The 12,997-nt window shown below is 33.1% G+C and overlaps 1 protein-coding gene across 5 annotated transcripts in view; it reads right to left on the reverse strand.

Moving 5' to 3' along the window:
• Positions 1-722: 722 nt before the first annotated feature.
• Positions 723-12,997, reverse strand: part of LOC143226593 (sodium/calcium exchanger 3-like) — a 129,651-nt gene continuing 117,376 nt past the window's right edge. For 3 of the 5 annotated variants that reach the window (XM_076457776.1, XM_076457777.1, XM_076457778.1), the window contains exon 8: positions 7,012-9,362. In XM_076457776.1, coding sequence (XP_076313891.1) covers positions 8,986-9,362 — 377 coding nt within the window. In that variant the 3' untranslated portion in view covers positions 7,012-8,985. Of the gene's footprint in view, positions 2,695-7,011; positions 9,363-12,997 lie in introns of those variants that run through there. The other 2 variants (XM_076457780.1, XM_076457779.1) reach the window with 2 other exon arrangements.

Raw genomic sequence — 12,997 nt, forward strand, 5'->3', positions numbered from 1 at the left:
TCAACCAAAGGACCAATCTTGATAAAATAATATTAAGATCTTTGAAGGGTTTATGTTAATGGTCACTAAAGAAAGGTTTGCTTCTGTGGAGGTGGAAATTAGAAGGAGGAAACTGCACCAAAGTTTATTCTGTAACTGCATTTTCCAAGGGCTCTTCAACTCTAGATACTTACCTTATTTCGTAAAATAAAACTTTACAATTAAAAGACTAAGTTTAAGCCTACTTTACTGTAAGTACACTCGAGAATATTTGTTCGCTTCTCAACGTTTTTACTGCATGGTACCCTGAATGACATTGATGCCTTGACATTTAATATTTTCTTTATATTAAATGTGTGGACCATAATCTGCTTCTTTCCTCTTAATTAGGTTTTGTTTTCTTTTTGCTTTCTTTGATTGAACAGATTGTTCTAGAAACAAAACAACTAAATGAACTAAACCCAGCCAGCATGTTTTTCGATCTGTATAACAGTGATTAAAAAGTGTTGTTAATGAAAGTTGGGACTTTCCTGTCTGATTTTATTAGATGCTCTAACATTTTTAGGTTACTAAAATTACGTAGAAATTCTAACACGTTGGCAAAAACCTATATGACAGCATTGTACTCTTCCCAAGAAAAGCGTTTACTTTAGTGATACTATTTCCTCTTTTAATATTAAGTATAAATATAGAAATAAAGAAAATTCTATTATTTTCATATTGAATAAAGGCAATATAACAGATTTTACGCAAGAAAGTCGTTCGTTTTATGTGACCAAATCATGTTTTGTTTTGTTTTTTATCAGATCAGACGATATAATATAACATTGTACACACCAAAATTACAATGTTAGTCCAGACCAAAAAACACCGAAATAATAATAATACCAAAACACACCAAAATAACAATGTTAATCTAGATTAGAATAAAGATGTTAATGCAAATCAGAACAACTACGTTAATCTAGACCAAGGTAACAATATTAGTACATACTAAAATAACAATGTTAATCCACACGAAAATAACAAGCAATCCAGACCAAAATAACAATTTTAATCTTTATCAAAATTACTCGATTAATTCCACTTTTCAATATGGACAGCTTAAAGTACAACCACGGTATAAATAGTATCTTGTGATAGATTTGTTTGAAATTAATAACAGGGCTACACAATGGACAATCACTGCTTTGCCCACCACGGGTATCGAAACTTAATTTCTAGCATTGTAAGTCCAAAGACATACCACTGTGCCGACTAATATTTGACGAATTAACTGACAAGTGTTATTAGTTGGTGATTATTCTAAAATGTTCTGTAAATATGGTATTTAATGAGATATTGACGTATTGATCAATCTAGAACTTTATGAAAAGTTATCTAATAATATGACATCATCTAAAGAAGTAGTACTTTGGTAATCACTTCAGGGAATTTTAAGAATACAAGACAATGTAATGGTAATTTAATGACCATCCCAGAACATCCTGAGAATTGTATCCAATAGTGTAGGTAATAAAGTGACCATCCTAGAACTTCCTGAGAATAGTATCCAATGGTGTAGGTAACATAGTGATCATCCCAAAACTTCCTGAGAACAGTATCCAATGGTGTAGGTAGCATGGTGATCATCCCAGAACTTCCTGAGAACAGTATCCAATGATGTAGGTAACATGATGATCATCCCAGAACTTCCTGAGAACAGTATCCAATGATGTATTAACGTGATTATTATTCCAGCACTTTTTGTGAATTGTATGAAATCTTAATAGTTTTGTTTTGAGCTTACATGCAGATTACAAGTATTATTTTATTACAGGTTTTGATTTAAGGAAAAAAAACTTTGTTTCATAAATATACTTTTCTTACTGTAGCAATAGTAGTTTGTAATAAAACATTATCTAATGGTTTAATATTTTGACAATCTTTCCTGATTTTTCTGAAAGCAGTATCCAATGCCATAAAGGTAGTTGACGAGCAGATGCATAACCATCTTGTTTCTGGCAGAAAGCGGAACAGGTTGGATTTAAAAGTGCTTGTTGACACTTATGGCTCTTCTGTCGCCTTTGCTGGTAAAGTACTTATAAAGATCTTTCTAAAGTTAACTAAAGGAAAGTTATAATGATGAGAGCTGAGATTCTATTAAAACACCAAGCTTTCGATGAACAAAGTGGAGTGACTTCGCAGTTAACGTGTTCGTAGTGTGAATCCGAGGACTTGTTGCCAGCTGCCACAAAAACACTCTCCGCACTTTGGGGTCATGGATGCACTATAAAAGTAACTTTCAAACCTCACTATTCGGTTTAACAGTAGATGATGTTGAATAACTGTCTTCCCTCTTGCCTGTCAACTCAAAATTGATAACAACTCTGAACAGCTATTCGAAAATTCTGCGAACAAACAAACAAAATGTCATATGGTTATTTCAGTTAAGGCTCTCTTATAAAGGTCAAACGTATTGTACTATAATGGAACTCTTGCTTATATTATACTAGAAAAACGTTTTTACTATGCGATGTGTAACCTCCAACTTCGTGAAATTTTTATCCTGTGTGCATGTAGATTTGCAATAGAGGTCACAATTCTCCCGTTTCACTTCCGTTTCCCGTCACAAAGAACTTTATTTTTCTCCATTCTCAGGCTGCAGATATGACGTCATGAATACGTCACACTCGCATCTAATCCACTGGCGCCACGGGTAATCGGCTAGTTGTGCTAAAGTAAATTAGTCGTATGTAACATAAGTATGCAAGTGATAGCGTATTAAAGAATAAATATTATTTCAAGTCCTAGTAAGAGCTATAAAGTAGTGAAAAAATAATAATTGAACAACAAATCAAATATTTTATAGATTTCAAAAATCTCTCGTCATTTAAATAAATGACACTTGTATGTTGAATAACAATGTGATTACAAATGTATAAGTAATAAGGATTTACGATAAAAACTGAAAAACTAACAACACATTTTTCCATGGGACGTTTTGTTCGATTTCATATGTTTATATTAGACAGAGACTAGATTTCGATTACTAATTAACACACGTCAAAAATTAGTTATACCAGAAATAAAATACACATAATCACTATTTCCTGCTAACAAATTAATTACATTGTCATGAGGTCTTTATAAACACCATAAAAACAATTATTAATCATTTTGCATCAGCAAAAAAGAGAATGAAAAATATTAACCAATCACAACTGTCAACACAGATATTTTTAGGCTATCCAGCAATTAGTACTCTTCTTTCATGTTACAGATAAATGCTAATCGGACATACACAGAAATGAACTATTTCCTTATAACAAATTTATTATATTGTCATGAGGTGTTCTTAAGCTCTATAAAAACAATTAATAGTCAGTTTGCATCAACAGAGGAGAAAAAAAATATTAACCAATCATAACTTTCAACTCAGATACTTTTAGGCTATGCTGCAATTAGTACGTTACATTCACGTTACTGATATATGCTAATCAGAGATACAGGTAGACTACGACAAGCTGAAAGGAAAAATGGCTTACACACAGTCTTTGAATAAAACAGACCATTTATTGACATACTATTTAGTAGCAGAAAGTCCAGCATGAAAACAAATATTTGAAAAAACAGGACTAAAAATTTTACGACATTCACAACATGAATAGTAATAACGAAAAAAAACAACATGAAATGTTGAGGTACAACAGTTATGGATTAATTAAAGAAATTCGCCAAGAATGTAACCTTAAGCTTATAACAATCTTTGTAAAATGGATATTTCTTTCTTGAAAAATGTATTAAATTGAATAATTTAGAATAGAAAACAATGCATCGTAACAATGCAACAATGGATTAGTTAAAGCTTTGAATATTTAAAGTTTTCTACAGAATAATAAATATAGAAAGGGCAAACAAGTTGAAAGATTTTCAGAAATCGATAAACTCTGTATTTCGCATGGACAACATTGTATTTGTTAGTGAGGACAGAAATGGAAATTGTCAGTTATTTGCTGGTTATTTTGAACAGATACATATCAGTTTCAGGTGGCTTAGTGTTTAACTACTTCTTGCTTCTGCTCTTCTACTGGCAACTTTCAGATACGAAACAACAAAAAATAATTTATTTAAATCTGTAACGAACTCAGTTATCGACTTTTAAACATCAAACAATCATATTAAATTATTTTGAGTGTCTACTATATATATATATAAATATATTTTCGATTCTCATTTTCCTCGTAACGCTGGTAGATAGATAATTTATAACATACTATCAATATTCATTCGTATTCAAAGAATTTGTGTTAAAACTACTATATCATAAGTTAACTATCTTATATATGAAGATAACCATTCGTTTCTTATAACATCCATACGTTTGGCAATATGCTCTATTCATAAATGCTTCTCGCTGAGTAAGCGGGAAGTTCATGGGCTTTCAATACTAAAATCCAAGGTTCGATTTTCCACCTTATACACATCACAGACAACCCGGTTCGTGGTTATGCGCCAAGCAAACGACAAAACCATCGTAAATGTAATCAATGGTACCGTATAAAACTTTAATTTTTTGTTAAGTGCTGAGTTTCGCCCTAATTTTTTGTAGCGAAGCCGCGGTTGTAAAGTAACAAAGAAACCAATAGGAGTCGTTAGACTCGTTGTAACAATTATTATATAAGAACAAAGGCGACTTTCAAGCTTCATTTTGTGAAGTGCAAAAATAATCAAAGTTAACTAAAGATCAGGTTACTAGAACAAATAGCACCAACACTAGTCAAACTATATTGGACGAACGATTGCTATGAACTCTCAATTATGGCCACTTTTATCACTGGGTGACCGTTTGTTTCGTATACCTACGACGAACTAACGAAATATTCCATTTAAAAAAAAAATCATATTTTCTTTCTCAGATTATTCCTGTTTGATCGCACGAAGTGTCTATGAATTAGAGATACATATTCAAGTTTGACCAAACTTTATTATATCATGAGAACCTAGAAAATCGTATACGATTACGTTATGTTACAAAAAAAAAGACATTATAGAGCCAGCCGCAAAGACATTGCACGTGACATTACAGAATGTCCTATTGCATTCAACACCATCATATTAGAGTTCAAACAAGTAGTCGACAGTAATCCATATCAATATAAGATGCGGTAAATGACAGGAACTTTACTTTTGTCAAAATATACGAAATTTTACGAGTTTCTCGATTATATCTCCCTTTACACACGTCACCGAAATTGTTACATAAAGCATCAGATAATATAACATTATACGACAAAATTTGACGTTTTTCACCCAAGACAAAGGTGAGCATTTGCAGTAAAATATGGCGGAGTATACTATGGGTAATACCTCTCTACCTATAGCTATATTAAAAGACGTAATTTCTTGTTTTTGGTTACGTGACAGCAGTAAGTTCACGATATCAAGTATGGTATTAAAGATGAAGATACAAATAGTAAGGACAGTGAAAATCACTTTAAGTCAATGTCTGAGAAGTATTTGTTTGTTTTTGAATTTCGTGCAAAACTACACGAGGACTATCTGCGCTAGCCGTCCCTAATTTAGCAGTGTAAGACTAGAGGGAAGGCAGCTGGTCATCACCAACTTTAGAATTACTCTTACCAACGAATATTGGGATTTAACGTCACATTATAACGCCCTCACAGCTGAAAGGTCGAGAATGTTTGGTGTGACGGGGATTCGAACCCCTGACCCTGGGATTACGAGTCTAGTGCCTTAACCACCTGGCCTTGCCGAACCCTAAGAAGAGTTCAAGCTCATTAAATGAAAATTCGCAACCTGAGAAAACTCGGAATAAGAAATCTCCAAATCCTTAAGGATTATGTGACATTTTGATACTCTTCTACCAGTAGAGTTTACTTAGTCAAATAAAAAAATTTGAAATTCCATAATCTTTCAATTCACCAAATCCGCTAATACATCCTTTCAATCTGAGTTTCTGCTCATGAAGCATTACTGTAAGTTTTATTGATGTCAGTGTCTTATTTCTGCGACCTCTGTATTACTCATTCTATGAACACGAAATTGAGGTTTCTTTTAATAGAGTGTTACAATACAATCTCTCCATGAATTATTTGGTAATAAAACTCACACTATGGAAGACAGACAGAGAGATGGATGAATGGACAGATGTAGAGACACATAGATAGATAAACAAATTGATTAATATAATATTATTATTGTTTTTAACATAATTGTTTCATTCTCTTCTTTAAGTTAAAACACATTTCACAAGAAAGTGTTACAGGTTTTGGCGAAACGTGAGTTGTTGTTTTTTTGTCCGCCATAAGTGCTAAGACTTAAAGTTGTGAAAGAAATATAATAGAACTGTAAGGAACGTAGATCTTTGGTTTGTCGGTCGTGCGTTAGAGTGAAATATTATATGAAATGAAAGTAATCAGAAAGTAAGGAACAAAAGTCCATGTTTTGTCCATCGACAGTTAAGATTAACTCCTAAATAAAATGACAGTAATAAGCAGGGGCGTAGATGTTTTACACCCGATGGGGATGATTTTGCAACCACTTATGTGGACTGTTCAATTTGCAAATTGGTAATCTCTGATTACGTGAACCTGAAAGCTGTAAACATGCAGTCACAGAATAATCTTGTTGCTACGATACTTGCATGTATACTTAGGCCTACTGACTGATACGAACTATCGCTTAGATCGAAAAGCTTAGAAGCACGCCTATATTAAAGATGTACATTTCGGCTACTGAAAAAGCCTACATCTAGGCCTAATTGTGTAATTCGATTGGTAAGAACACGAGAATCACAATAACAAACACACCATTTGAAGGCCTGTGATGCAATATAACAATTCAACAGACCAAACTGTAGGGGGGATGATTGTATGCACCATACCCCCCCACACCTAAAATGAAGTTGGATGTATCCCCCCAGGATCTACGCCCCTGGTAATAAGAATGTAGCACAATTCATGTTTGTCCTATAAGCGGATATCCACTTGAACACTAACGTGTTAAAAAACATGACTGTTTGAGTTGTGTTCTCTCTCATTCTTTATTTTCCTTGTGTATTTTTCGTCTAAACATATTAACCAGTTTCCTGAGTTTAAACTGGAGAATTTTTTTGATTTAATCAACAAACTGGTTTTTACATCTGCCAAAGTAATACTGAACAGATTACTTTAAGAATACGGCAGAGATTTGTCTGTACTTACATGTTTCTACAAAATCATTAAAATGTTGATTTATAATAATTAGGATTTATCCAGATTGGGATGGTCTTACATAACGTTGAATAAGAGTAGTAGTGAAAACTAACAAAGAAGTGCTACGTGCCTTGTTTTCAGCGTCCTATATATTTGAAATCTCATGAATAACAAGTATCTCAGCCTTTCTCTGACTTATCTTCTTAACTAGATACATGTAGGATCAAATATAATATTCATACGTTGCTATTTTAAGTATAGGTTTTGTTTCTTTATGTAGTACCATGACTGTAAATGAGGCTTAATATTTCTATTACTAACCATTTTAAAACTCTGTTAAAAACACAAATATTAGGCACGACATATTTTTGTTAATATACAACGGGAAGAAATTACACAAACAACATTATAATAGAATATAAGTTTACAAGGCAAAGTGCTTCAAAGTTCAGTAAGCTCTTTCTCTCTCTTTTTAATAAACAACAGCAAATATCTTTAGTGGTAGGAGAAAACAACAACATATTTTACAGATATGCTTCTTAACATTTGCCAAACATCAAAAGACAGAATTAGAAAGATTTTCAGAACAGTAATCCAATATCCCTCTTCTACACTCAATTTCCTAGAAGACATAATCGATTTTGGCGCTATACCAACACAGAGGACTGCCATTGAAGTAAAGGAGAAAAAAGTAGTGCCAATTACTGGAAGCAATAGAAGAGTGTTGAAAGAAACCTTCCTACCTTCTGGCACTTTATAGTGACGCGGAAGTTAATTAACGACAACTGTTAACCCTGACACAGCTTTTGAAAGTTTGTTTTCAATGGATAAGACACTAAAGAATACGTTATTATTTCATACAACACACGAACGCTAAAGACTGTACAGAACTGACCTGTTAGTTGTTTGTATTGTTCAAGCACTGTCTAATGGCTTACTTGATTTATGAATCGTTTACTTCATAAGAGATGAGTATTTTGTCATAACCCTTTTCTCTTTGGATCTGTTTACCTCATCAAAGATGAAGTATTGTGCTATAGCAATCTTCTATTTGGATCTGTTTAACTCATCACAGATTAAACATTCTGCTATAACCCTTTTCTCTTTGGATCTGTTTAGCTCATCAAAGATGAAGTATTGTGTTATAACCCTCTTCTCTTTGAATGATCTTTTAACTCATGAGAGATGAGAACTATGCTATAACTTTCTTTTCTTCTGAGTCGTTTAATGTGTCAGAGAAAAGACTTTGTTATAGCCCTATTTTTCGAAGTCGTTTAACTCATCAGATATGAAGTACCTTGTTGTATTCTGCTTCCTCCTGAGTCTTTTAACTCAGAGAAGAAGTAATTTGTTATAACCACTTTCTCTTCGGAATTGTTTAAATAATCAGACATACATTTAGTGTTTGTTTTACAATTAATTTAAACCTGAAGAAACGTTTCATTTTTCGTACGTGAATATAAATATCTTTGCCACACTTCTAACTGTGGTTGACAGATAGCGTTTGAAACCAACCTTCAACACCACAATAAATATCAACACAGGTTCACGTATTCTGAAAATAATTCACTAAAGACCAGTGGCTTTCATTTTCAGGAAACAACTTATTCCATTCAATTTGTTTTCCTCGAAAAATTACCCTTGGCATTCCAACATTCTTTTTCAAAACACTAAAGAGAAATTACGTTGTCTTCTCCATTTTAAATAATAAAATTATTCCAATTCATCACAGAAACCTCGTCTGAAATATTTCGAAAGTTTCTGATTCCCTGTTCCTGTTCCTGTACAAAGAATAACCGATAAACGTTTGTTAGAACCCGACAATGATTCCATAAGTCTCCAAAATCGACATCAGAATGTATAAGAGCCACAGACCAATGAAGAACAGTGTAGTCGGTAATTTGTACTTCTTAGTGCCTCCGAGTTCACCTCCGACGGCTCTGTGGCGCCTCAACATGAGAGTGAGCGCAGTCAGAAAAGCACAAACACAAAAGAGTGTTACAGAAAATGCCAGACTGCCAGGGTTAACTAAAAAAGAGGTACCCTTGATGGCATGGTAAATTGCTGCTACCGACCAGGCGATTCCGATACCAAGAAACACGTTAACAGCGTTGCTACCGGTTACATTTCCAATGGAGGAGTCGGCGTATTTGTCGTTGACAGCTGCCACTTTGCTAGCAAAAGTATCTGGAGAAAAAGGAGAGAAAAATTCCGTTATTTTAGTTTAGTGCATAAAAATACTATATATAATTCAAGAGAATAAAATGGAACAATTTCATTATGAATACATAACGAGAATGGTTCTCCATACGAACATTCATACATGATAATGTATAGTCTACGTTTGTTAGGTTTACTCAGTGTGGCACTTTATAATGCAATCCGGGAAGATTGCTATCATTCACGGGCGTGTCAGTCGTGCGCCATTTTGTCGGAGGTATAAGTGCTGTAAGACTGCCACATAAATGTTGTGCATTTGGATGCTCAAACGTTTCTTAAAAAGAAAGATACATCGATCTATTTTCTTTGGCATCTAAGTGTTGTGAATTTTACATATTTTAAAACTGAAGTGAATCATTTAGTGGTATGTATTTTAATAAATTTCCAGCAGATTAAGTATTGCTACAGAAGTAAAAGGTAAAGACAGAACGTATGATAATGTGGGCCTAACTAGTGAGTTTAGAAACAACACGATCGTTAATGCTGGGAAAAACAATGCTCTGTTAACATGTTAATCTTCAACATACATGTAACCATAGGTAGTTAATGCTACAATTTCTGTTGTATTAAGAAACAATATTCTTTTCGGAAGTAATTCGAACTTGGAAACATCTTTTTTTCCTTCTCGGTTTCCTTTGCAACATAAACATTTATTAAAGAAATATATAGAGAGAACTGTACTCCAATTAAGTATTCACCGCATTAAGTTTTTAGACACGTAGTGTATAATAGATTCATGCATTATTTCATTACTATCTAAATTATAGATATATTATAAATGTAGAAGTTAGTATACCATCCTTTCTTCCAAGTTATTTGTGCAATAATTTGTAACAAGCGATATAGTTTGGAGACAACTTTCACTGATCAAATAATAATGATGACATACGTGCATTAATCAATATTTCCTGGTACAATAAACATTATACAAGTCAATATAAAAATGCTAAATAACATATTGGTTCAAGCTTTTCATACAACATCATGTAAATTATGAAAAATTATTTAATAACCACTTGAAGATGCAGCATTGGGAAACTGGCAAAACAGTGCTGTGCAATCAATATTTCTTTAATTTCCCACTCATATGCAAGGAGTGAAATCAAAGAAAAAGTCTCCAGTGAAGAGGAAATTAGAAGAATCTTAGGCTTAAGTGCTTTGTTATATTATATTTGTGAAATTTTCCAAATTTTATGAAGTTTAAACAACTGTTGGAAACATTCTTTAACAAATGTTACTTAATGATGGACGTATAGCTTTCAGAACAGTGTTCCAATTAAATATTCACGTTGTTTAAATCGTGGAGCGAAACGTTCTCTTCAGTAATTGGCTATAAAATCAATTATATCTATACTTAAAGATGCACTTCGATGCACACCTATGCTAAGATTTTTTTTTTTTTTTGAGGAGCCATGTTGCAGCACAGCAGCGAAAGAGATGATGCTTATTGGCACCAATACGAAACGGTTGCTTTAAAAGAAGAAGAAAAAAAGCACATTTGAAGAGGCAAGAAGAAAAAGAAACATCAACCAAAGAAGATAAAAGAAGATATAATGGTTAAGATTTAAATGAAAGTGTTTGTAAAGCCATTAGAAATGGTTTTCCCAGTGTCATGGAACTTTTGATACAGTGTCGCCTAAGTGAATCAATGTGGCAGACATTACTCGGAAGAGGTGAAATAGGTGTTTGTGACCATTTATTTTAATTTTCCAAAAGCAAAAGTCTGGTTTGGTCGATTGTTTGGAATTAAGCACAAAGCTACACAATGGGCTATTTGTGTTCTGCCCACCATGCGTATCAAAACCCGATTTCTAACCGAGTTCGCAGACATACCGCTGTGCCACTGAGGAAGGGGCTGTGTCTGGTGTTTAAGTTATTTTATTCTTAAGAACTAGGTGCTTGAGGTACTTTTGTAAATTGTAAACTAGGTTTTTTTGAGAAGAGTGTTTGAGTGTTTGTTTTATAGCAAAGCCACATAGGGGCATCTGCTGAGCCCACCGAGGGGAATCGAACCCCTGATTTCAGCGTTGTAAATCCGTAGAGTTACCGCTGTACTAGCGGGGGGCACAATTTTTTGAGAAGAGTTGGAAGGTTTACAAAGAAAAATAACTAATTGTGAAACCATATTACGAAATAATATGTTTTAGTAATTGACTCCATGGTTTTGCGAATACAAACTAGGTGTAGGAAATGTATTGTGTGGAGCATAACCAGACAATCTTGCTTAAACATGGGTAAATAACATATGTATGAGTACTTTCCACCCTTTGGGAGAGTTCCTAAGTCAGTCATTCATGACCGACAATGTCCTCACAAGGAGGGTTGGTATTTTTTACACAATATGTTAATGTACTTGCCACTTTGTTCAAAATAAAATAAATGGTTTCATTGTTTTGTTTTATTTGTTTTATACATTTATAATTATTTAAGTCTGATATCTTTTCACTAATTGAAATTTATTTGCTAAACAGTGTTATCTATTGTATTACTGGATTATAATGTGATATAAGTATGTAAGTATGCCTCCCGCTACTTGGTAGCTACTAATTAACAATATTTTGTAAAATTATTTGAAGGTTAAACTGCAGCATGCGAAATTTTGTTTTATACGCATTATGAATAATTACTTTTGTACAGAGACGATACCTCTGGCAAGAGGGCAGTAGCACAAAGCAATTCAAAAATTTTATCTTTTTCGATAGCGGATTTTATTGGTGTTAGAGGTGGCATGATGTAGGGCAAGTACTTTAAAGTGCTTAATAGAATGATCAGCTGTGTTAAAGTGCCAAGCTACTGGTTTATCTTGATGTTTAAGAAAGATGCTACGTAAGAGTTTACGTGTATGTTCAGTGAGCATTTAGCTGGTCTCCTCTTTGTAGATTTGGTCACAGTTGTTACGAATAACACAATAAACTAAACATTTAGATCTAGAGGTGAAATGGCTGTTCACAGAATACGTTGATTTAGGCCCTCTGACACACGTTCTACGATCAATATCAGGACAAGTGTTACATCTGCTCCTCTGACAGCTGTATGCACCAACTTGAGTATCAGATGTTAATTGTATGCTGTTCAAAAGTTGACTATGTAAGTCTTTAGTGTTTGTGTCTCATTTATAAGAAATTAGAAATTTGTTACGAAACATCTGACCAGTTGTATTGTTCTGTCATGATGCAGAAGTTATCAAACAATATACGCGTTATTTGTATCTTGATGGGTGAAACAGAACTGTAAAGAAGTGTGTTGAAGACCACACTGTAAATTCTGAACATTATCTATAGTTTAATTATTTTAAAAATATCTTTAAATATATACAAGAGGTCCTATTGGAATTTCAAATACTTAAAAATAACAACATTTGCTTTAGCTCTGTTGATATTAAATGTTTATCACTGTAATTACTTTTATAAAGAAAAATATAGATTATTATATTCTCACACTTAATTATTCTATGCAACCTGTTTCTAGAATAGAGATATTATGTGATTAATAAAATTAAAAATAAATTAGCTTTTAATAATTAACTTTAAATAACTTGATTTTAAAAACATTCAATAGACATTACATTTTCTCAGTCTAAAAATAAAATATAGAAAATACAA

The sequence above is a fragment of the Tachypleus tridentatus genome, chromosome 9 (assembly GCF_004210375.1).
Source record: "Tachypleus tridentatus isolate NWPU-2018 chromosome 9, ASM421037v1, whole genome shotgun sequence".
Classification (NCBI taxonomy): domain Eukaryota; kingdom Metazoa; phylum Arthropoda; class Merostomata; order Xiphosura; family Limulidae; genus Tachypleus; species Tachypleus tridentatus.